General features: G+C 43.1%; 1 protein-coding gene across 9 annotated transcripts in view; it reads right to left on the bottom strand.

Moving 5' to 3' along the window:
- Positions 1 to 24,699, bottom strand: part of LOC309805914 (interleukin-10 receptor subunit beta-like) — a 51,477-nt gene that overhangs the window by 17,600 nt on the left and 9,178 nt on the right. For 6 of the 9 annotated variants that reach the window (XR_014294331.1, XR_014294332.1, XM_082624289.1 and 3 more), the window contains exons 1-3: positions 5,785 to 5,959; positions 4,394 to 4,517; positions 583 to 740 (exon numbers count right to left, since the gene is read on the bottom strand). Coding sequence is in view for 7 of the 9 variants with exons in the window: in XM_082624289.1 (XP_082480415.1) it covers positions 583 to 740; positions 4,394 to 4,517; positions 5,785 to 5,833 (331 nt within the window). In the remaining 2 variants the exon portion in view is untranslated. Of the gene's footprint in view, positions 1 to 582; positions 741 to 4,393; positions 4,518 to 5,784; positions 5,960 to 6,802; positions 8,897 to 13,298; positions 13,430 to 18,934; positions 19,104 to 20,733; positions 20,895 to 22,921; positions 23,095 to 24,444; positions 24,569 to 24,699 lie in introns of those variants that run through there. The other 3 variants (XM_082624292.1, XM_082624286.1, XM_082624287.1) reach the window with 3 other exon arrangements.

The following is a 24,699-nucleotide window of genomic DNA, read 5'->3' as shown; positions in this document are numbered from 1 at the left end:
ATTAGTTTTCAATTCCTGATGTTCTAATGATGTTCATTTCATGACCTCTGGTGGGTCCCCATGACCTTCCAGCTCTAACCCGGGAATATTTTTTTCAATGCCGACCAGCCAGCCTGACCCAACCCATCTGCCATCAGCTGTATCCGTCCCTCTGTCCTTCATCCTGGGCCAGCTGGTCTTTCTGTCTCTACACCTGCCTAAAATCAGTCTTTATTCTTCTGCTGATTGTATCACATTTCTTTAAGTCATGATTCCAAACTGACTTCCTCCTCCAAAATTCAACACACAAATCCTTCTAGTTTTTCTCATTAACAGCACTGGCCCCAACTCGTTTTTACCCTCGAGGCATTAAAGTCATCAAATTTATATTTAATTATCTTATTGCTTTATGCCTATCCTGTCCTATCTCTCCCACAAACTTCTTTAAGGCCACAGCCCTCTTTATTACATTCCCTAAGCTCCTTGTGCAAGGCCATCCACTTGGTGGGCACTCAAAGAATTCTTGCTGACGGGCCAACCAAGGGGGAAATAATCAAGGCAAGATGATGACATAACAACAAAATAAAAACCAAGATGGCTTACTGTCATCCACAGGACAGAAGGTGATGTTTATCCAGTCTGAATGCTCATCTTCAAATTGAGCCCTGACCCTCAAGGTGTGGTCACCATACTTGGAAAGACTTGAGAAATCACATTCCGTCAAGACAGTACTTGTGCATATATCTTGGAATTTTCTATAACTACAAAATCAGAAGAAATCATGAGAGTGCTAACCTCGGTCGCTCTGAGGCTGACTGGTGCTTTATTCTTCTGCTACCAAAGGATAATGGAGGATTATGTGAGAAGAATAAAGCAAATTCTTTACTGTCAATTTCAAAGAATACTATGTATCATTCATACGAGCATTTTCCAAACTGTGCTCCATGGAACCTTAATGATCCTTGAGGTATCATAAGACATTTCAAAAATAATCCATCCCACAGTCAAACAATTTGGGGCAAAAACTGGGTGAGACATGAATAGGTGTCTGTCTTCACAACAGAACTGCTCAGAGACTTTCATATCCTAATAAAACGTGTCTTTCCAAAAAGGGGTTGAGTATTCAACATATTTGACCAAGAAAGCTGCCTTCTTTGACTATGTATTTCTGAAACTTGTGGGGCATGGTTTGTGCAATGTTGATATTCACAGATTAGCCAAAATAAGTGTATCACAATGATTTCAAATAATGTCTTGTAAGTGACTATTGTTCAGTTACGCTGGAAAAATTATAAAATTCGTTGACCTCAGATCTCCAGCCCTGGCACCAACCCCTGAAGGGAGGGTGGCAGAAACATGAAGTGGAAGGAAAGGAATGTTTGAGAATACCTACCAGGTGTGTGTAACTTAATGTCACAACAGCCAGAGGAGCTATAATTAGCTCCCCCTGATGTAAGGAAATCCAGGCTCTGGTCTTGCAAAAAGTAAGAATTTTGTCTGACCGGCACCTTCCTGTCTTTGTGCCAAAACCAATCTGGCTACCCTAAGAGGTAACAATGAAGGTGATGGTGATAAAAATAATAACAGCCAACACTTGTCAAGCACGTAGGTGTCAGGTAGGGCACTGATTTCGCAGTATTATCTCACTGAATTTTCACAACCCACAACCCCAGGAGGGCGGAACTGACGTCACTCCTATTTTATAGATGAGGCACAGGCGTAGAGAGCCTAAGAAACTCCCCCATGGGACTTGGGTCTGCTTGACTTCAGAGCCCATTGCCTCAGGCACCACTCCACAGTCCACTGCATTCTTAGGAGGCAGAGATAATTGGGCTTATTCTATTTCACTGTCTGCTTTTTTCCTTAATAGACCACAAACATTTCTCTAATCAATCAACTCTTTGTGGCTGCCTAACATCCCATCACTGGGGAAATCCAAGGGTCATTTCATGAAGGGGGTTTTCTCACATGTGGCCATTTCTTTCCATGCATTTAAACTAATGCATGAATTGGGTGGAACACAGAGTATTGCAAGAGTTGTTCTGCAATAACTTCCCTTTCACTAGGTCATTTTTATTGCATCTACAGATAGTTTTCTTCCCATTAAGTATCTAATAGGATCTATTCCCCATATTTACATCTAATTGTTTTAGATGTTTCCATATTAAAATCACCAAGGGGGCTTCCCTGGTGGCGCAGTGGTTGAGAGTCCGCCTGCTGATGCAGGGGACACGGGTTCGTGCCCCGGTCCGGGAAGATCCCACATGCCGCGGAGCGGCTGAGCCAATGAGCCATGGCCGCTGAGCCTGCGCGTCCGGAGCCTGTGCTCCGCAATGGGAGAGGCCACAACAGTGAGAGGCCCACGTACCACAAAAAAAAAAAAAAAAAAAAAAAAAAAATCACCAAGCCATCCTCTGAAGTTCCCTCCACCACCGGCCAGCCCTACCCAATGCACACATACAACAAGAGTTTGTGCTATGCAACTGCTCAGGTTAAATTCGAATCAAACCTTTTCCAGAGCCACAGAAGGGTAATCAGATTTTTCAGATCAAATTTCTTCCACACCCAGCACGTGTTTTGTTTTCCCCAGCACAGGCCACGCTTGGTCTGCACGTCTATGCTGAGGAGACCTGGACCCCAGGTATCCGTTCTTGGTTACTGGGGGCTCGCATCTCAAAGACAAACACCTAAAACCAAACACCTCTACTGCAATAGCAAAGAAGCAAAGAACAGAACAACAAGAAATAAACCACAGGGGAGAGGGACAGACAGAGAGGGAAGTTCATTTTCCACAGTGAAATCCCTAGAGCTGTCAAGACAGAGTGGAGAAGACACAGAGACGAAATTATAAAACGAGTCAGTGCTAGAAACTACACCGCAGGAGAAAAATAAATCTCAGAATGATGCTTATTAATTAAGTCCTTGGGGAAACTGACAAAACTGGAATATGGACTTAAAGGACTGTATCATTGGTGAAGCTACCAAATCTTGATAACTATACCACAGTGATGTGAAAGGTTATCCTTGCTCTTATGAAGTACACAATGAAATATTAAGGGGCAAAAGTAAGAAAATGTGGCGAACCTTAAAAATTGGTGAATATAGGCTCTTTGGAAGTTCTTTGTATTATACTTGAAATTTTGAAATGTTTTGTTTCCTGGGAATTATTTCGAACTAAAAAGTTGTGTTTTTTTTTGTTTTTTTTTTTTGCGGTGCGCGGGCCTCTCACCGCTGTGGACCCTCCCGCTGCGGAGCACAGGCTCCGGACGTGCAGGCTCAGCGGCCATGGCTCACGGGCCCAGCCGCTCCGCGGCATGTGGGATCTTCCCGGACCGGGGCACGAACCCGCGTCCCCTGCATCGGTAGGCGGACTCCCAACCACTGCGCCACCAGGGAAGCCCCGAACTAAAAAGTTTTAAAAAAATGTAAACGAGGATTATCTTATTCATCTTTCTCCTTCTTCTCTGACTTAGCAGGTCTTGGATATGTTTGTAAAATAAAGGCCGGGTGGGAGGAGTGTGGGATCCATGGCATCTGAGACCCCCAATTCCTCCCTCCTCACTGAAGGAGTTGTCTGCTTTTGACAAAGTTTCTGAGTCACACAGGAAGCAGGTGTGCGGCTCACAGGCCTTTGGCTTCCTGTTGCTGTCTGCACCTGACACAAAGGTGCGTCATCTGCACTCCAGCCTGTGGTGTACAGTGGCAGGCTGCCAAGGGAGGGCTGGCACAGGGAAAAAACAACAGGCCGGGCAGGTCCTGGGAGGTCAGAGCACCACTGAGGCAATCGTGGTTGGTGATACCCTTCCTTCATAAGCGTCTGCTGTCTTCAGAGGACACAGCCAACAGCCAGCAGCTGTCTTACAATCAATTTCAGAGTAACTGAGTGCCCACTATGCAAATGATCTGCACCCCGCAGCACTGGGGTGTGCAGTTTATAACCTACCTGAGGGGGTCGGTGGTAAGCAAGCAAGGGGCTTCCTGCCTGCTTTGAATACCTCCGTTTTCTTGGATAGCTTCCACTGTTGACTTCTAGCAATACTACTCTAAGAACTGGAAGATGGTCACCACTGGCATTTGTCTCTTAAAAAACATTAATAGTGACAAGCCCGATATGTTCGCATTGCGGTAGGCTGCCACAGTGGCCGGTGACACTCACCACCTACGTGATAAAATGTCTGTCACACCATGAACCATCACAAGAAAAAGGAAAAAGGATTTTACTTGTCTGTTTTCAGAGAACAGAGCTTTCACAAGAATTTCTGGGACAGAAAGAAGAAGGCCAGGAGAGAGGCTCCCCCTGGGCTGTCAAGGTCACTGGGGCGACAGCAGGCAGACTGTCTCCTTGGTCTGGCCCAAGCTGGGTGCCCAGCCCAGCCAAAGCCACCATCCTCTGCCAAGAGCACCCCAGGCTTACCTCTGGTACTGAGCTGTGAAAGTCAGATTCCCCTTGGGAAAAGCAGGCGATTCCCACTGTAGAATGTTCCTGAAATTAACTGAATTCATTCTGACGTTTTCAGGAGGTGGCACCATTCCTAGTGCTGTAAAAATAAAGGGGAAAATGTTGGCAACTCTCTTCTAAAAGGCTGTCCAACAAAATAACCATATCCAATACTCAGGTCTTCCCTATGGCTCCAAGTCTTCAAATGGGCATGTGGGTGAAGGAGAGACATGCTTTAGCTGTGCTGAGGAGTCTGGATTGTATCCGAAGAGAAGAAATTGCTAAGGGGAGGAGGATAGTTAAGAGTGAAGTGGGGATGGCTGAAGGTGACCTGGATTTGGGTGGTGGTAGAAAGGTGTGAAGGGATGGGTAGATGGATTTTAGATATATTTCCAGAGGTATAAGATCTAGGCTTCCTGATACATTTGGTGTGAAGAAGTAGATGTTAATATCCATTCCTGGCTTAAGCACCTGATGGCCTGACTGGGGCTGGGGACAGGGAAATCAAGAGTCCCAGTTTAGAATTTGCATTAGGTTTGAGATGCTGAAGGCTACGTAAGTCGGTATATCAGAGACAGCTGGATGAATGAGCCTGGGGCACAGAATATAGATTTGGGCTAGAGACAGAAATCGTTCTTAAACTTTTTAATAGAAAATGCCAAACATACACAAAAGTACAGAGAAGAGTATATTAAACCGCCACCGGCCCATCACCCAACTAATGCCAACAGATATAAATTTGTGAGTCATGAGCCCATAGCTGGTATTTAATGCTAGAGTTCTGCTGATACCCCCCAAAAGGGATAGTGTAGGGGAAGGAGAGGAGAGGGCTCGGGCATGAACTTGGCTGTATGGAGATCTGGTAGAGGGGGGGAGGAGCCCAGATAGAAACAGGCTGGTAGGTAGGAGGGAAACCGGAGAGCAAGGTACCCTGGAAGGCCAGGGATGAGCTCATCAGAAAGGAAGAAAGGATCCATAGTGCTGTTTGAACCTGGGCTGGCAATTTAGAGCAGGACAGGAAGGGTTTCACTGGATTTAGAACTCAGAAACCATAGAGCTGCAGAGTTGAGGGGCAGAATTCAGATCTTGGGGTGCTGGGGACTTAGTGGGAGGCCCTGACAGCCCGCCCAGGCACTTAGTCACTTTGAGTGCGCCTCTGGGGTCCGCTCAGGGGTCGTCTTTGGGGCCATCGCTGCCCGACGTCGTAGCCGGGCCCCCTGGTTCCCGAGCGCACCTCGGGTCGGGACGCAGCGCCACGGCGGGGCCGGGTCTCCGCGCAGGCAGCCCGGCTTGGGAAGCGCGCCGGGCGCGTGATTGAGCCGACACTCCGGAGAATGCCCGGCGTCCCCTCCCAGCAGACCCCTCACCTGACACCAGGAGGCAGCCGCCCAGCCAGCTCCGGAGGCTCTGCGCCATGGTCGCGCATGGAGCCCGGGAGGGCGCTCGGGAGGCCGCGGGCAGCCGCCGGGCACCGGGGTACGCGCCCCTACGCCCGCTTCCGCGCCAGCGTAGGGGAGCTCCGGCCTCCCCGCCCCGAGGCTGCTTCCGGGAGCCGGCGGGGCGGGGCGACACGAAGCCCCGCCCCTGCCTCGGACCCCGCCCCCGCGCGCCTGTCTCGAGAGGCCGCTCTCACCCGATCTGCAGGGTCAGGGGCAGAGGTGGAAGGGCGTTTTCCTCCTCCGGGCGAGTGGAAAACAGATTGTAAAACAGATTGCAAAACTGTACGTGCCGTGTCCCCATTACATCAAATGCGTGCTTTGAAAGGAGCCGCAAGTTAAATAAATACACTCCAACGCCAACCCTCCATCCAGGTGATATCTGGATGGTGGTGGTTTACACCATGCAGTATTCCCCAAGTTTTCTCCAGAGAACGGGTACGGCCTCTGTAATCCCCTCTCCCCTCAAATAAACTGATTTTAAAGCACTCCATTAGCAAATCCAGTTGAGAGGGCCTTCTTTACCGTAACTCCCCCCTCCCCCCAGGGATAAGCAAAAACACAAAGCCAAGTCAGTTCTTTGGCAATAATCGTTTCTCTCACAACACTGCCGAGAAAGCCCTGATTTCCTCTTTTTCAGCTTTGTAGTGGTGAGGTTGGAAAACCCAGAGCAGGGTAAGTACCAGGGGGTGTAAGACACTGCCTGACGTCTGTCGCTAAAACACCTCACATGAACTTGAACGCAGGGAGGGAGAATGTGCCTTTGGCACCCACAGGCCACTGCACAGAGTTGGAGAGAGTTTTGTGCAACCTAGAGATGCCAGCAGAACCACACATCCTCTGCATATATCTCCTGTCTAATAAGAAACAACTCTGAAGACATTCCCAAGTTTATATTAAAAAGCGTGTTTTCTTTTTTTTATCAACCTCCAACCACTGTACAAAATTAAATCTTAAAATATGACACAGAGATTCTATCCCTCTCCCTTATGCAAACGTTTCTGTATTAGTCACCCGCCCCTCACTTGGTGTGTCTGTCTTCCTCACTCAGATTGAGGAGGGTTGTGCAGGGGGCTGAGAGTTGAATTTTCAAGAGTGTAAGCAACAGAATATCATCTGGGAGGTGCCCAAGACTTGGCTGGACCTTCCCTACTTCTTTTTTTTTGACATCTAATGGGCAACTTTATTTTTTTATTATTATTTTTTACATCTTTATTGGAGTATAATTGCTTTACAATGGTGTGTTAGTTTCTGCTTTATAACAAAGTGAATCAGTTATACATATACATATGTTCCCATATCACTTCCCTCTTGCATCACCCTCCCTCCCACGCTCCCTATCCCACCCCTCCAGGCGGTCACAAAGCACCGAGCTGATCCCCCTGTGCTATGCGGCTGCTTCCCACTAACTATCTATGTCCACGCCTCTCTCTCGCTTTGTCACAGTTTACCCTCCCCCCTCCCCATATCCTCAAGTCCATTCTCAAATAGGTCTGTGTCTTTATTCCTGTCTTACCCCTAGGTTCTTCGTGACAGTTTTTTTTTCTTAAATTCCATATATATGTGTTAGCATACGGAATTTGTCTTTCTCTTTCTGACTTACTTCACTCTGTATGACAGACTCTAGGTCCATCCACCTCATTACAAATAGCTCAATTTCGTTTCTTTTTAAGGCTGAGTAATATTCCATCGTATATATGTGCCACATCTTCTTTATCCATTCATCCGATGATGGACACTTAGGTTGTTTCCATTTCTGGGCTATTGTAAATAGAGCTGCAATGAACATTGTGGTACATGACTCTTTTTGAATTATGGTTTCCTCAGGGTATATGCCCAGTAGTGGGATTGCTGGGTCATATGGACCTTCCCTACTTCTAACCCAACCTGAAGCGTGTGCTTCTGTTTCCTGGTGTGTGCCCCTCCTCTCTCTCCTGCAGCCCAGCCTCCCTCCTCTTTTTTTGCTGCTTTCCAGCTCTTCCCTGGAGCCTGTGGAAAACAATGCTGACTGCTCCTGCTATAAACCCTGCTCTTTACGCTGGGAAACATGATGCAGAAACATTAGACATCCATGAGAATAAAGGGAATGGGCAGGGCCTTTTCCTTTCAAAGCAAATCACTTTGAACTGGTAAACAACGCAATGAATGATAACAGAATACTCTGTTTCCCACCTCCCCTTCCCCCAGACTGGGAATTTGCACAGATGATGTCACCAGTCTCCTAATCCTTCCCTCGGAGAACACTTGGAGACCCCAAAGGAGCAAGTGCGGGTGCTGGGAGGGACAGCACCGGAGGTAGCAGGCGTCTAAGTTAATTAAATATTTCTTGATTCATTCATCTCATTACATAACCATCCCCCATGTCAACATCCGACTTGGAAGTGTCACTTTTATCAGAAGGAGCATCTTCAGGCCACGGGTACTCCGCAGAGGGGCCAGGGAAGGGCAGTTGTGTCCTTTCTCCACTGGCCACCAGAAGAAGGTTCGATTCTGTCTCATCAGGGTCCTCTAGCACAACTGTCTCTTCTGGACCAGATGGTAACACTGGAATGACTTCTGAGTCGTCGTTGTCCTCAGGGGCCCTCATGCACACAGAGTTCAAATCCACATTGAAGACAATTCTCTCCCCTGACTCCTCCGCGGGGCTGCTGTCCTCCTCGGAAAAGGTGTCCTGCAGCAGGTTCCCTCTCCCCTGGTAGCCCCTGCTTGTGCATTCCGACTGCCAGGGGCTGGGCCCTGGTGCCCTCAGGGCCTCAGCATCAGCCTCGGGCTCGGGCAGGTCATGCTCCTCAGCAGCCGGGTCACTGCAGTCTTCCAAGGTGGCCGAGGACACAGAGGCGGGACACGGCCTGCCCGTTAGTCCGTGCGTGGTGTAACCACCTGCGTTTATTCGGGGGGCTGCTTCATTATCGCTGTCACTTTCATCATCATAATTATAATTCCACACTTTCTTCTTTCTGTTGATGTGAATGACCTCCACGGTAGCCACTTTTTCCAACGGAGGCAGCCCGGGAAATACCCAGACTGACAATGTATAAAAATTCTTTAAAAAAAAACAAAAACCAGAGGGTATCAATTCTGAGTGTTTGTTCTTTACTTTTTGACATCATAAAACTTAATGAGGTTTAACTACACAGTGATGGGGAAGGTGGTGATGAGGATGATGACCACAACAACAAAAAAAATAATGGCTAATGGTTACATAGCGCTTACTATGTGCAGGGTTCTGCTTTTAGGAATCTACACGTTATAATTCATTTTACCCTCACAACCGCTCTGTGAAGTAGGCTTACTATTCTTATCCCCACTTTACAGATGAGAAAATGAGGCAGAGAGGTTAAGAAACTTGCCCAGGTTTCACAAGTTTCAGGAATACTGAGTGGTGGAGGCTGGGTTTCAAACTAGGAGGTTGCCTGCAGCAGAGACTGGTCCACTCCTTCCTACTGCTGTTTCCACGCTGCTTCTTGCTTGTCAGGGGGAATCTATCCATTTAGTCTGGATAGATTTCAGCCCTGGATTGCTGACATTCTTAAGGGTATAAAGGAACTGTGAGTAAGGAGAGCTTCTAGGGAGCCGATTCCACTGGGGTCAAAGCCCTCTGGACTGGAGGACCTTAAAGAGGCAGGTGACCCCTAAAGGGTCAGAGATGAGAAGAGCAGGGAGACTGCAGCTTGCTCTGATCCAGCACCTCCAGGACACAGAAGGTGAGGTGGGCTAAGGAGACTGGCTACAATGGGGTCATGCTGAGGAGGGTGGTCATGAGATTCCTTTCACAGACCTGGAATCATCAATGACATCCTCCTCCTCTCTATTCTCTTGCTCAGGCTGCCCAATTTGACAAGCCTACTCTTCCCTGACTCTATCCAGACCTAGCCTTGGGATGAATTGTTCCATTGGGTTGTTCATCATTTTTCTTATTGATTTATGGGGGCTCTATATATAATCTATAATCTAGATGCCAATTATTTGTTGATTATTTATGCTACATGTAATTTTCCCCAGTCTCTGGTTTAACATTTTACTCTCTTTATGATAACATTTCATGGAAAGAAGTTCTCAATTTTAATGTAAGAAGAGGTATCACTTTTCTTTCTTCATGGTTTCTGCTGAATCTTCTTTGCCCCAAAGTAAGAATCTCCTTTATTGCCTTCTAAAACTTTTAACAGTTTTGCCTTTCACATTACAGTCTTTAATAAGCCTGAAATTGATGTTTGTGTATGGTGTGAGGTAGGGATCCAATTTCATTTCCCCCCATATAGATAACATTTATTGACCTGTCAATCCTTTCCCCATCGCAATTCCTACTTGTCATTAGTCATGTTTCCGCATATGTGGGTCTGTCTCTGGGATCTCCATTTGACTAGATCTTTGTTAATGTTTTTCAATAAGGTTAGATAATTTTCTCCACAATGGGCTTCTGACATCTTCTGTTAGATATCTTCCTTGTTTTTAAAGTATTTTTATTACCATTGTAATGATATTATAAAAACAGTATGTTTTCATTTAAATCGCATTATTCCATTTAACTGTATGATTCCAAGTTCAGAACCAGGTAAAACTAATCTATGCTGTTAGTAATCAGGAAAGTAGTTATCCTGAATATGGGCAGTGACTAATAGGTAGGAGAGACTTCTGGGGAGGCTGGTCATGTTTTCTTTCTTGATCTGGGTGTGAGTTATGTGGGTACATTGAGTTTGTGAAAATTCACAGAGCTTTTTGCTATGATTTGTGTACTTAATTTCTTGGATGTTGAAAAGCAACTTATATAAAAATATATTTGTTTTCTAAGTGATTGTTGCTAGTGTATAAAAATGCAAGCATTTTTATATTGATTATTTTGTGTGTAACACATTGCTAAACCTATTAGTCCTAATACTTCGTCTCTAGATTCTGAATTTCTTACTTAGCCAGTCATAACATCTATAAATTATCATTGTCTCTTCCCCCACTTTTCAGACTTTAAGCTCCATAAGGGCACATTTTTTTCTTTGCTTTATTCACATCTAGATCCCCAGCACCTATAACATGTGGACACACAGTAAATACACAACACATTATTTGTTAAATGCAAAAGATGAGAAGGAGGGGGAGGGGAGGGGGATGGGAGAGAGAGAAAAGACAATGTTTAAAATGTTTAACATCTGTTCTTGATTAAACATACATACACAAACATACTAGACCTAGGGTGTTCTGTTTTACTATTCCTAGTGTTTTTACTTAAACATAGAGTAACAATTTTTAATGGAGAAATACCAGGCAGACACAAGATAACAATACCTCCTGTCATTACTTGGGGTTAACACAATAACAGGTATAAATATAATTGGCATATAATTTGGGTGCATTTTAAGGATGGGGAGAGCCCCAGGGAGACTGGGAGGAGGGTTAGTAATGAGTTTAGGTAATTCAGGCAGAAGATTACCTAGGAGGTGATAGGTGTGGTGCTAGAGGCCTTTATATCTCAAGGCTGCATGAGAAATATGAATTGGAGTGGGATTTACCTAAGACCTCAAGGCCAAAGCAGTACATGGCCAACAGAAGAGTTGGAGTAAAGGCTGAGAGTAAACTTGAAACTGAACACTAACATAAAAGATTCAAAGTATACATTGTTAAAGATACAAAGATAAAAGTTACACTGATAGATAAAAACCAACCATTCTTGCAATACAGGGATCATAGTGTGGATGAAATCCAACACAGAGCAATTTACTTCTCATAAGCTACAACCAAATGCCATCTAGGTTCAAATACTAATTGTAATTAAAAACTCCAAAAGCACCCCTCCCCCCAAACAATCCCTCCCCCAACCCAACCTGAATAAGAACAAGAAAAAGAAGCACACATCATCCATAACAAAGAATGAAATAATGCCATTTGCAAAAACTTGAATGGACCTAGAGTTTATCATATTAAGTGAAGAAAGTCAGAGAGAAAGACAAATATCATATGCTATCACTTATTTGTGGAATCTAAAAAACATGATACAAATGAACTTATTTACAAAACAGAAATAGATTCATAGACATAGAAAACAAACTTATGTTTACCAAAAGGGAAAAGGGACAGGGGTGGGAAGAGATAAATTAGGAATTTGGGATTAACATAAACATACTACTATGTATAAAGTAGGTAAACAACAAGGACCTACTGTATAGCACAGGGAACTATATTCAATATCTTGTAATAACCTATACTGGAAAAGAATCTGAAAAAGAATATATATATATTCTTCCTGTACACTTGAATCACTTTCTGTACACTTGAAACTAACACAACATTGTAAATAAACTATACTTCAATTAAAAAAATTTTAAAGAAACAAAAGAATTAAAAAATAAAAAGAGGGGCTTCCCTGGTGGCGCAGTGGTTGAGAGTCCGCCTGCCGATGCAGGGGACGCAGGTTCGTGCCCCGGTCCGGGAAGATCCCATATGCCGCGGAGCAGCTGGGCCCGTGAGCCATGGCTGCTGAGCCTGCGCGTCCGGAGCCTGCGCTCCACAGCGGGAGAGGCTGCAACAGTGAGAGGCCCGCATACCGCAAAAAAAAAAACAAACCCCAAAATAAAAAAAACACTACACTTTTATAACCTGTGGAGGGATATTTATTTGTGGCTGTTAAAAAAATTAGAAGAAGAAGAAGGTGAATGAGTTCAAACATAGAAAAATAAGATATTTCTGATAATTTTCTAATGTAGAAGGAAAGTGACACAGTAGGGAAAATGAAAAATGATGGGCAAAGTACTTGAGTCAAGCACATGAGGAGGCTTTAGAAATATGTAAGATCAATACCCAGACTTGGCTGAGTGCTAAAGGCTTTGAGCAGGAAGAATATGTCTCAGGAAGCAGAGAGAAAATATGAAGACAAAATGGCTGGTTTCACTAACAATGAACACAAATAAGAGCAACTCTGGGGGACAGTTATCCTGCGATAAATGAACAAAAGTAGAAAAAATGATTAATTAATGCCAGCAGAGCTTTGGAGAAAGGTGTCCATCTCTATGTTGACACTAGCATTATAAATTAATTCTTTATATTTTTATATAAGATAAATTCACTTTGTGTATCTATTCCATGGAAGTAATCCAAACTAAAAAGACAGCCTGTATAAAAATGTTCATTGCATTGTTCATAATGGCCAAAGACAGACATGAAAGGAAAAGAAATCAATCCAAATGCCCTACAGTTGAGAAATGATTAAGGGAAAAAGGAGACATTAATAACAATGGAAAACTATGTTGATTATTGGAAATCATATGTGGACAAAGTATAAAAAGAAAGCAGAAAATTCAAAATAGAGGTTTATAGGGATGGAAAAGAATCCAGAGTGATAAAACACCTTGATGTTTTGAGACAATGGGGTTTTCTTCTGTGTAAATATTTAAGCATGTAATAAAAATTCTTAAGTTAAAATGAAAAATAAAGACAGGAATTAAAAAAAAAATACCTACCAAAACTTTGGGGAAATCATTTCTTAAGCATATGTAACCGATCCGTTTCAGCATCATTACAATGCTTATGATGACAGCAGCTATTAAAAACAGAGTAATTATTCCTCCTATTGCGGCAGATTCTGATGACTCTGTTGATGAAAAATTAAATGGCTTTATTTCAAAATAAATCCAATGAACAATTGCGTTTGGGAATAAATGTACATTGATCTGGCGGTGGAGGGGTTTATCAAGGGGGCAAAAGTTGGAAAAACTATTGTTAAATACCAAAGAATGGAAAGTAATCCAAGTATACATTTTAAAAAATTGATAAAAATTCAGTTTTTAAAAGTAAAATTTCTTCCAGTTGATAATTATGCTCTATAACTGCACTGTCCAATATGGTAGCCACTAGCCACATGTGACCATTCAAGTGTAAATTATCAAAATTAAAAAAAAAAAGCTTTCTGAGTCACACTAGTCAGGTCTCCAATGCTCAACAGGCACAGTTAGCATGCATGACAGGCAGGGAGGAGTGGAAAGGGGGAGTTTGTCTGAAGAAAACAGGTGCATCACTCTGAAGCTGGACTTTGGCCACGCCAGGAGCCAAGAACTTGCTTTGTCCTGTTATGAGTTCTCCTTTAGTTTCTTGTCAAAATTACTTTTGGAAAATTTCAATTTTCTGAATGAAAATAGCTTTCTTCCATAAGTCCAACTGGACTGAGAAGAAATCAATAGTTACATAACTAAGGCTCTCTTAAATTTCCAGAAAGACTTTTCTTAATATTAATCCTATAGCCACAGCCTCAGGCAAAACAAATACAGGAGAGGAAAAAGTAAAGATGGCTCATATATTTTTAAAGTCTTGCAAAAGGTTAAAGAATGAACAGAAAGAAACTCAGTGAAGGTCTGCTCCCTCAGATGGCAGAAGATTCACAAACCCCTTTCATTCCCATCAGGAATGAATGGGTCATCTTCAAAAAATCTACAAACAATACATGCTGGAGAGGGTGTGGAGAAAAGGGGACCCTCATTTACTGTTGATGGGAATGTAAATTGGTAAGACCATTATGGAGAGCACTATGGTGGTTCCTTACAAAACTAAAAACAGAGCTACCATATGATCCAGCAATCCCACTCCTGGGCATATATCCAGAGAAAACCATGACTAGAAAAGACACATGCACCCAATGTCCATTGCAGCACAATTTACAATACCCAGGACATGGAAATAACCTAAATGTCCATCAACAGACGAATGGATAAAGAAGATGTGGTACATATATACAATGGGATATTACTCAACCAAAAAAAAAAAAGAACAAAATAATGCCATTTGCAGCAACACGGATGGATCTAGAGATTGTCATACTGAGTGAAGTAAGCCAGGGAGAGAAAGACAAATACCATATGCTTATATGTAGAATCTAAAAAAATGGTACAAGTGAACTTATTTACAAAACAGAAACAGAGTCACAGATGTAAGAAAGAAACTCATGGTTACTGGAGGGAAGCGGGGGGGAATAAACTGGGAGATTGGGATTGACATATACACACTACTGTATATAAAATAGATAACTAATAAGGACCTACTGTATAGCACAGTGAACTCTACTCAATACTCTGTAATGACCTATATTGGAAAAGAATCTAAAAAAGGGTGGGTATATGTATATGTACAACTGATTCACCTTGCTGTACACGTGAAACTAACACAACATTGTAAATCAACTATACTCCAATTAAAAAAACAAGACTGAATGAAGGCATGTCATATCAATGGCAGTTCTAGAATCAGATCTAGCCATAAAGGCACACCTTTATAATACAAAATTCTTACACGTATACAGCTCACATTCCTGAAGAGGATTCTGTGAACCAAAGTGATTTCTTTGGAGAAGCAATGTCATGGAATTCTGACCCATGTGTCCACCCCTCCTCCTGCCCCCATGAGTCACTTGAACTAGAATTTTGGTTTTGGCTCTGCTTCTAGGGAATGTAAACAAGACACCACCCTATTTAAAAGAGACCTACCACCCTCTACCTGAAATGGCCCCCCTCCCTGCACCCTTTCTGCTTAATTTTTCTCCATAGTACTTACCATCACTTAACACACTATATATTTTATTTTTTAATCTTGTTTCTCTGTCTCCCAATATAAGCTCTATAAGCTCAGGAATTTTTATCTGTTTTGTTCACTGCTGTATCCCCAGTATCTAGAAAAGAATCTGGCACATAGTAGACCCCTGATAAATATTTGCCAAATGGGGAATTCCTGGTGGTCCAGTGGTTGGAACTCTGCGCTTCTACTGCAGGGGGCACGGGTTCTATCTCTGGTCGGGGAACAGAGATCCCGCAAGCTGTGCATGCATGTGGCACGGCCAAAAAATTTTTTTTTTTGTCAAACGGATAAGCACAGCTTTCCCTCAGGACCTTACTGAAAAGAGCCAACCAATTAGTTTAATGTTTGACAAAGGGGAGACATTTCTCCAGCTCTCTGGACTAAATTCCCCCATATCAATACTGCCTTAAGATACCAGTGTTCACCACTGAGTCCCAGTAAGTTAACTCTGGTCCCAGGTCATCCTTCAAGAATTCCCCACCTGGTCCCTGAGTTTGGCTAGTTGAGGGTGGCTCACACGGCCAGTTTGGATAGTGAGAGGGGCCACGTTATATGAACCTACTTGGTTCCTGAAGTTTCAGACAAGAATTGCGACATGAAATATTTGGATAGTGAGGCATACCTGTACTTTAACTGTCTAATGTAATGATAAAAATAATGGAGGTTGACAATAGGCAAGATGATGTGTTCACACCAAGGAAACATGAAGTGATGGGACAGCATGCTGCTGCACGACCATTTCTTAGTGGGTGAAACAGAGAAAAGTCAGGGGAGATACTGAACCATCACAGAACAAGGATATCAACTTCCAAAGAAGCAGTGCCTTTAGTCAGGCTTGGACTCACTTAAGTGCAGACTGAGTTTCAGCAAACCACTGTCTGTCATGTCACATTACTGGGTTTTTTATTGCTGTGATATTGTGATTTATAATAAGAAGTACATATTTGGTCTTTGTCCCCAGTTCTGAAACCCTTAGAATTTCCTAAGTGATTAGAGCAAAGAAAGTGAAAGGAGCATTTTTCGTTATTCATAACAAGCCCCTCTCAACCTCACTTGGTTTACATTAAGGAGGTGATTTTTGGAAAGCCCCAGAGGATGGGCGCTGGTTGCCAGGGGAACCAACCCTGTGATTTAGAGAGTTGGAACTTTCAGCCCCACCCCTTGACCTCTGGGGAGGGGAGAAGTGGGAGGTTGAAGTAATTGCCAATGGCCAAGGATTTAATCTGTCATGTCTACATAAGCCTCCTTAAAAACCCTAAATGATGGGGTTTGGAGAACTTCCAAACCTTGCCCTATGCATCTCTTCCTTCTGGCTATTCCCGAGTTGCAACCTTTTATAATAAACAGGAATCTAGTAAGTAAACTGTTTCCCTGAGTTCTGTGAGCCATTCTAGCAAATTATCAAAGCCAAGGAGAGGATTGTGGGAATCTCCGATTTATAGCTTTTTGGTCAGAGTCCACGTGACAACGTGAACCTGCGACTGGCGTTTAAGTGGGGGAGGGGCAGTCTTGTGGGACTGAGCCCTTAACTTGTGGGATCTGATGCTTTCTCCAAGCAGATGGTGTTAGAATTGAGTTAAATTGTATGACGATGAGCTGATGTGGAAGAAGTGTTTGGTGTGGGAAAAAGCCCCCCACAGATTTGTAGTACAGAAGTATTCTGTTGAGCAGAGGAGAAATAATTTCTTCATTCAATTGGTTTCACAGTTCTGTTTGTTTATAAGATCATGGTATAGTAGTAGTAATAATAATAATAATTAATAATAATAATAATAATAATAATAATATCTGGCCTTTGTCCCTGGTTCTCGGCACAGAATTTCAAAAACCCTTGGAATTTCCTCAGTGATGGGAGTTCCTTTGGGGGACCATATCTGAGTTTATGTTAATGAGCTGAACTTCTGGAAATTCTGGTCCCACCCCTGACCTCTAGGGAGGGGAGAGGGGCTGGAGATTGAGTTAATCATGAATGGCCGATGATTTAATTAACCATGCCTACGTAATGAACCCAATAAAAACTCTGGACAGTGAGGCTTGGGGAAATTCTGGTTGGTGAACATATCAAAGTATAGGGAGGGTGGTGTATCCCAACTCTGCAAGAACAGAAGCTCCTGCACTTGCAACCTTCCAGACTATGTACCTCTTCATCTGGCTGCTCATTTGTATTTTCTATAATAAAATGGTAAGAGTAAGCATAGTGTTTTCCTGAGTTCTATGAGTCATTCTAGCGAATTATTAAATCTGGGAACCTCTGAATTTGTAGCCAGGTTGGACAGAGGTGTGGGTAGCCTGGGGACCTAGGACTTGTATGGCAAGTTGTAGGCCTTGTAGGATTTGCTGGCATCTGTAGTGAAGGCAGTCTTGTGGGACTGAGCCCCTTAACCTGTGGGGCATGCGCTAACTCCCTGTAGTATCAGAAATGAATCGAATCTCTGGACACTTGGTTGATGTTGAGAATTGGTGTTAGAACACAGATATGTTCATTTGTTTGGGGTTTACATTTCTGTAGGCATGAAGAATCTATATGCAGTTTTAGGTTTGCCCATATTTAACTGACATTATATAAATTATTTAAGCTAAAGTCATGAAATAAAATTGGCCTGTGTATCATTCCTTTAAAATTAGCCTGTGTATCACTTGATTCTGAGGAATACTGGAGAACAAAATCACACCGCCTGGAGTTACAGCAAACACCAGGCACCTTGATGTGCCAGGCACTGGTTAGTGAAGCTCACTTCAGACACAAATAAGCCATAGCACTTACAGTCACTTCCTTATAAATCTCATCTTATTTTATTTTTACTCTGGTAGATCAGAGCATTAAAGAAACTCTCACTGGGGTTGGGAAATTCAGAAAGACTTCTTTGCGGGGGAGATTTTCACAGATTTTCACTTTTGGCAAAACAGTTGGAGACCTAGTGACTTCCTGAGAAAATAATCAGCAGTGGATGTTCCTAAGGCTGAAGGATTGTTCTCCCTGCAAATTCCTCCATTCGAAGGAAGGCTTGGGGAGCATGCTGTTTACTGTTCTGATGCCTTGGCCACAGAAGGGCTTTCAGCATTCAGCAGTGACTATCTCATCCACACTGGCAAGTTTCTCTTTCATCTATGAGCTACAGCCAACCTTCCTGAGAGCCAGGCCACATATATGAACCTTACCACATCCATCATTCTACCCTTTGATACCTCTGCAGGCAGTTGCTTCAGCAACCCAGCCTCCTCCAGCACTTGACTTGAATAATGGCCAGGCTAAGGGCACACAGAACTGAACTTGATCCTGACTCCCTGAAATAAAAGCATTTCCACTTCAGGAGGATTTCTGATGTTAACAAGGAAGATAGCTGTTTGTCCCCATGGTATGGCAATGTAAAAGTGACTCCACCACATGGTAGAGACTGATTGACAGAAAACATCTCTGTTATGTGCCTTTGTTGGAAGAAATGCCTTTAGTGCTCCACGACTTTCAGATTCTTTTCTTGAAATAGGTTTTCCCTCAGAGTAAAAGCAAAACATGAATTTTCAAAAACTGTCATACCTGATTTCCATCCAGGTTGAAAGAGGGTACACTTTAAGGGAGATCTATTTATTTTTCTTGGATCTTTAGGCTCAAAATAAACAGATACACAGTAGTTTGTTTTTGGAATTAACTTGTCGATGACATAACTGAAATTTTCAGTGATGTTTCCATTTATTTTGGGTTTATGCTATAAAAATAAACAAAAAAATCAGTAAGACTTTAAGTGAGAATTTCATTTAGAGGCAAGCCTTAAGAGAGTCTTTGAAGATTTGTCTTCAAATCTTAAACAGGGATAGAAAAATCATAGGCTTGGCAAGCAAAAGTATTTTATAAGTTACTTGGGGCAAGCAATTTATCACAAAAGTACATGTACATGTATACACACACATACATGCACACGCACACACACATGCACACATACATTTTTAAACCATGAAATCTAGTCTAGCAACTTTTTTTTACAAACGAGGAGGAAAAAGTCCCAATGAGGAATAAAGGTCTCCATGATGTCATGTTTGCAGTAAGATAATCTTGCAAAAATAAGATTATCCTATTTCATTAATGATATGTGTCTATACTTCAGAAACTGCTTTTATACATATTAACTCATTTGATTATCAAAAGAGTCTGCAAAGCAGGCATTATTCCCATTCTCCAGGTGAGGAAACTACAGCTCAGAGCGGTTAAGTAACCTCCTCAAGGCCACACAGCTTATCTGTGGCAGAACTGAGGCTGATGTCTAGTTTCCCTGTCTTCTCCTTAAAAACGCTTTGCCTCTTCTTCCCCAGCTACTTCTGTTCCATTTTGGAATTAAAGAGATGATCTGAAGGTTCTTTCCTGAAGAATAACTTTTGTATAATGTCTTATAGTTTTCAAAGTACATCCTTCCCAGTAGTTTTTTGTTTTTTTTTTTTTTTTTTGCGGTGCGGGCCTCTCACTGTTGTGGCCTCTCCCGTTGCGGAGCACAGGCTCCGGACGCGCAGGCTCAGTGGCCATGGCTCACGGGCCCAGCCACTCCGTGGCAATGTGGGGTCTTCCCAGACCGGGGCACGAACCCATGTCCCCTGCATCGGCAGGCGGACTCTCAACCACTGCGCCACCAGGGTAGCCCACCAGTAGTTTTATAAATGAGGATTTCCACCAGCTCAAATACAGCCTTCTATAATAATATTTTTCTGCAAGTTTATATTTGAAAGGAGGAGGAATTATTTTTTAACACCCCGCCCCCGTAGCAAACTAAAAGCTCATGCCTGGAAAACAAGCAATGAAGAAGAAAAGGGACAGAAACCAGAAGTGTCATGGTGAGAGGGCTGTGCTCGAAGAGAAACTGCAAACCAACAGTGGAGAGTCAGAACATCTGGGATGCATCCCTGGCATAGTCACTGTGGTCATCGTGTGATCTCAAGTCTAAGTGGGCAATGCTTGCTGCCTGTTTCACCGGAAGCTCCCTCCCACTGTGACTCATATGCGTAGTCCCTGCTCCGAGCCAAGGCCACCCCCGTCTCATGCTCATGAGATTCCGTCCACTCTCATCTCCTCCCCCAGACACTGCTCCCTGCCCTGCACCCCCCGGAACATTCCTTCTGCACACGGACATGCTGTCATTTCTTCCATCTTAAAAAGTCCCTCCCTCGACCTCACTTTTCCCTCCAGCTACCACAGCATCTCTCTCCTTCCCTTTATAGAAAAACTACGGAGACCTCTTTCCTGAAGTCAGACCACACTGAAGCCTAGACCCTTCAGTTTGAATTGTTCAAATCATTACAGATTTTTGGCAATGTATTCATTGCCAACTCAGTACTGTTTGGACCACTTACCTTCTTAACCATCCCCCCTGATTGTTCTTCAATTAATGCTAAGTAAAACTGTAATTCTTCCTCATTTAGTATCTTCAGAGCGACAGACTGAAATTTCACATTCACAGTGATGTGGTCTGTAAAACCAACAGTCTCAAACTCTGGTGGGTCCAAAGGCAGTGCTTAGAAAACAAAACAAACCCCAAGGTCAGTAAATAAATAGCATAACCGTAATGATACCATTGTCATGATACAACCATACCTCTTTACAACTGTCTTTTAATTCCCCGTGGCCCTCGTTGAGGTGTGGGTTATATATATTTTTTATTGGTGAAAAACTGAGAACAATAAAAGTGAAGTGATTTGTTTACTATTACCACAAGAAATGGAAGACAGATTTGGGGATGAAAGTCAGTATTTCCCCAATGTTCAGGGTGTATTCTAAACACAAGAGTGAAAATGACTTCTTCTCATATAATAATAATAATAATAATAATAATAATAATAATAATACATAAACATTGCAGAAATATCAGAAAATACAGATAGGATTGTCCCTGAATGTGGTTAATGCTCTTTTGTCCATGCTGTACATGTGTACATATATCCACACATATAAAAACTGAACTAGTGTACACACACACATACACACACACACATCTAAACTAAAATTAAGTCATTCTTACACTGTTTTGCATGGTATATGTTTTCACTTAATTTATTTCATAAACATATTAATGCATGTTTATCTACATCATTACCTGGCAAACTATGGCCCGTGGGTTAGATTTTGCACAGCCTGCAAGTTTGGAATGGTTGTTATTTTTGAAAGGGTTGTGAACAAATGAAGGATATGTGACAGAGACCATACATGGCCCACAAAGTCCAAAGTGTTTCTTCTCTGGCCCTTTATAGAAAGTCGCTGACCCTGATTCTTCCTCATAATTTTTCACAGCTAATTCTATTCCACTAAGTGCTGTCCCATGATTTAACTGATTCACTCTTTTGAACATTTAGATTGGCTCTAAGTTTTCTGAATAGAATCTATAGATCAATGAGTATTCTTAGAGCTCAATTTTTGCATTTGGCTGTAATCATTTCTTTAGGACAAATTATTAGAGGAATTCTGGATTAGAGCAGGCACATGCTAAGCTTTTCAATACATACTGCCAGATACCTTCAGAAAGGCTGTGTCAAATCACGCTCCCTGCATTTCCTCTAAATCTGGGTATTTACATATTTTTAATATTTACCATTTTGAGTCTTGAAAAATGGTATCTCATTACTATTTTAATATACATTCTTTAATGGTCTGAGTACCATGTTTTATAAGTTGGGCTATTTCTTTTCTCTGTGGACACATACACAAATAGGCAATTCCACAATTCCAGAGACTCTCATAAGTATCTAAGTTTGCTATAGCAGGATTCAGTTGTCATCTGAATACGTGCTTTGCTAAGCACATATGTGCACATATACACTTACACAGCCTTTAACAGGGCCCTGAAGTCGAATCTTTCTCTTGGAAACAGGCTGCAGATCAGGACACTGAAGAAGTGATGGAGTCTAGCTGACAGCCACTGCCAGCTGCTCTGTAGCTGTTAACACAAGTGCCAAAGGGAGCTGACTCCAGTTGTAGGGAAAGAAAGAGAGGGCAGACCCGCTCTTGGGATCCAGTCTTCGCTGAGTCTGGGCCCCGCGTGTGCACACACCTGGGCGTTCACACGTGCAAGAGCTACGGGGCTCTGATCTGGGGCAGGGGCTGAAGTGTTAGGAAAACATTGGCCCAGGGAGTTGTGACAGCTCTTACAGGCCATCTGAACCCCGTTCCCCACTTCCTGTCGGGCTGTGAAACAAAGCAAAAAGTAGCAGCTTCTACACACCAGAAACGAACACAACACTGTAAATCAACTATACTTCAATAAAAAATAAATTCAACAGAAAAACAGCAGCTACTACTGCCTGAATGCCTGCCTCGTACAGGCATGGATGCAAAAGACAGGTTAGCATTGCACTTTTTGGAGAAGAAAACGGAGGCTCAGAGAAGAAAAGTCACCACTCCACGGTTACAGAGTTGGAAGTAGCAGAGCCAGGAGGTGAACCTTAGCCCTGCATCTAAGACACCTCTGTAGAACTTCCTACTTCACGGCAAAGCACATAACGATGATATTGGTGATGATGATGAAGATAATAAAAAAGATCGACTCACTGTCCATTGCCAGGAAGAAAGAGCCCATACAACTGACCAGAGCTGCATTCCCTCTGAATCCAACAACTTTGGGGATGTACATCTCTGTCATGTTTACCCACACATCTGTTAGGTCACAGAATGATCTTGTGATATTTGTACAGTCCCCAACGATCTTCATATCTTCTTGTTTACTTTGAAAGGCAAAGAAATGGTAAAAGAAAACTTTAGCATTTATGTGACGAGAATCCATTAACTGCAAACCCCACTTCCACATTCTTGTCTAGCTCTGCTCAAACGTCCCTTTGTTGTCATCTGCCCTCACCACCTTACTTCAAATGGCACACCTTACCCTGTGCCCCCCACCCCTCTCTCTTGATCCCTCTTTCCTGTCTCTATTTCTCTTCATACCATTTGCCACCGCCTGCCCCATTGTATCTTTGTTTACTGATATCTCTGCCTCCTTTCAGAATGTCTGCTCCAAGAGAGCAGGGATTTTGCTTCACGGTTTGACCCCTGGCATGTAGTAGGTGCTCAGTAAATATTTGCTCTATGAATGAACGAGCAAATGTTGGGCGTTCATGGCAGAGGCCCCAGATCTCCCTGCCCCTACAGGACAGTCACGAATGCCCCTCGCTGAGACCCCCTCTCTCTCGGGCTGAGGACCACGTGGTCCAGTCCTAAGTCAGCCTGTGCTATATGGGGACAACACAGACATCTGCTCCCTTAAGCTTCAGAAAGGTAGGTGGGTGATACATGTGACTGCCTAACGCAGGGAGAAACTTAACGACTTTAGCAGGTGCCAAAGAGAAACCCACAAGAGGCCCTCCAGTGGGTCAGTCAGCAGCAGCAAAGAGCTATAAGCCAGATAAACAGCCAACAAAAGGACACCCCGAAGGGCTACTGGATCAAAGTAATGGCTTAGGAGGGTGATTGTTAGACGTGGGAAGAAGACAGCCAAAGAGGGCTCCGTCCATTAGGTCATGAGTCCCTCAGCAGCCCCTAAGTAGGAAGATTAGCACAGAGAGGCTGCACTCTGCGTTGGTTAGTGACCAAGCCAGACTTTGGACCTGGGCCTGTCTTAGTCTGGGCCAGGCAGCTTTCTGATGTGCCACATGCCTCCCTGAGTAAAGGAAAGTAAACACAACCCATCAATATGGTCACCAGATCTTTGGACTTCTGTCCTCAGAAAATGCAGCACTTTTCAACACCCAGACTTACTGAATCAGAGAAATAATTGTGAAAAACAGAAACAATCATTATTTCGCTTCTGAGGCTTTGACATGGAGAAATTAGCTTTGGTTCTAAATGCAAGCTTTGTCAAAAATAACTTTGGGTTGTTAAAGTATTCAGTGTAATTAAAAATGGATGGGTCTTTTGTCTTTAGACTTTTAAAGCTCTGATTAAAAAACCGAAATTGAGAAGGGGCGAAAGAGGGGGAGAGAGAGAAAAGCTCTATCACAAGTAAGATCACCTCTTCCCCACTCCCCACATTATAGAAAGATAATATATTTAGCAAGAGAAAAATGAAATGTCAAACCAACCTCATGATGGTGTACCATAATGTATAGTGAGTTGGTACAATTGAATGGTTTTTTAATTTCCACGATAAGATTGACTGCAAATTTCGTAATGTCATCTTTAAAGTGCAAGATTCATCTGAAAAATCTAAAGGGAACAAGAGGAAAAAAAAAAAAGAAAGAAAGAGAGATTGAAATCTGGAGCCCAGCGTTGTATCTTGGTCACTGTTCAAGCTGTCCCTTGGGATCTGGAGGCCGAGACTTCTAGCAGAGGAGCCC

Source organism: Mesoplodon mirus (genome assembly GCF_964341445.2).
Source record: "Mesoplodon mirus genome assembly, chromosome: 6".
Taxonomy (NCBI): domain Eukaryota; kingdom Metazoa; phylum Chordata; class Mammalia; order Artiodactyla; family Ziphiidae; genus Mesoplodon; species Mesoplodon mirus.
Note: the sequence above shows the minus strand (reverse complement) of the source record. Positions and strands in the feature narration are given on the sequence as shown.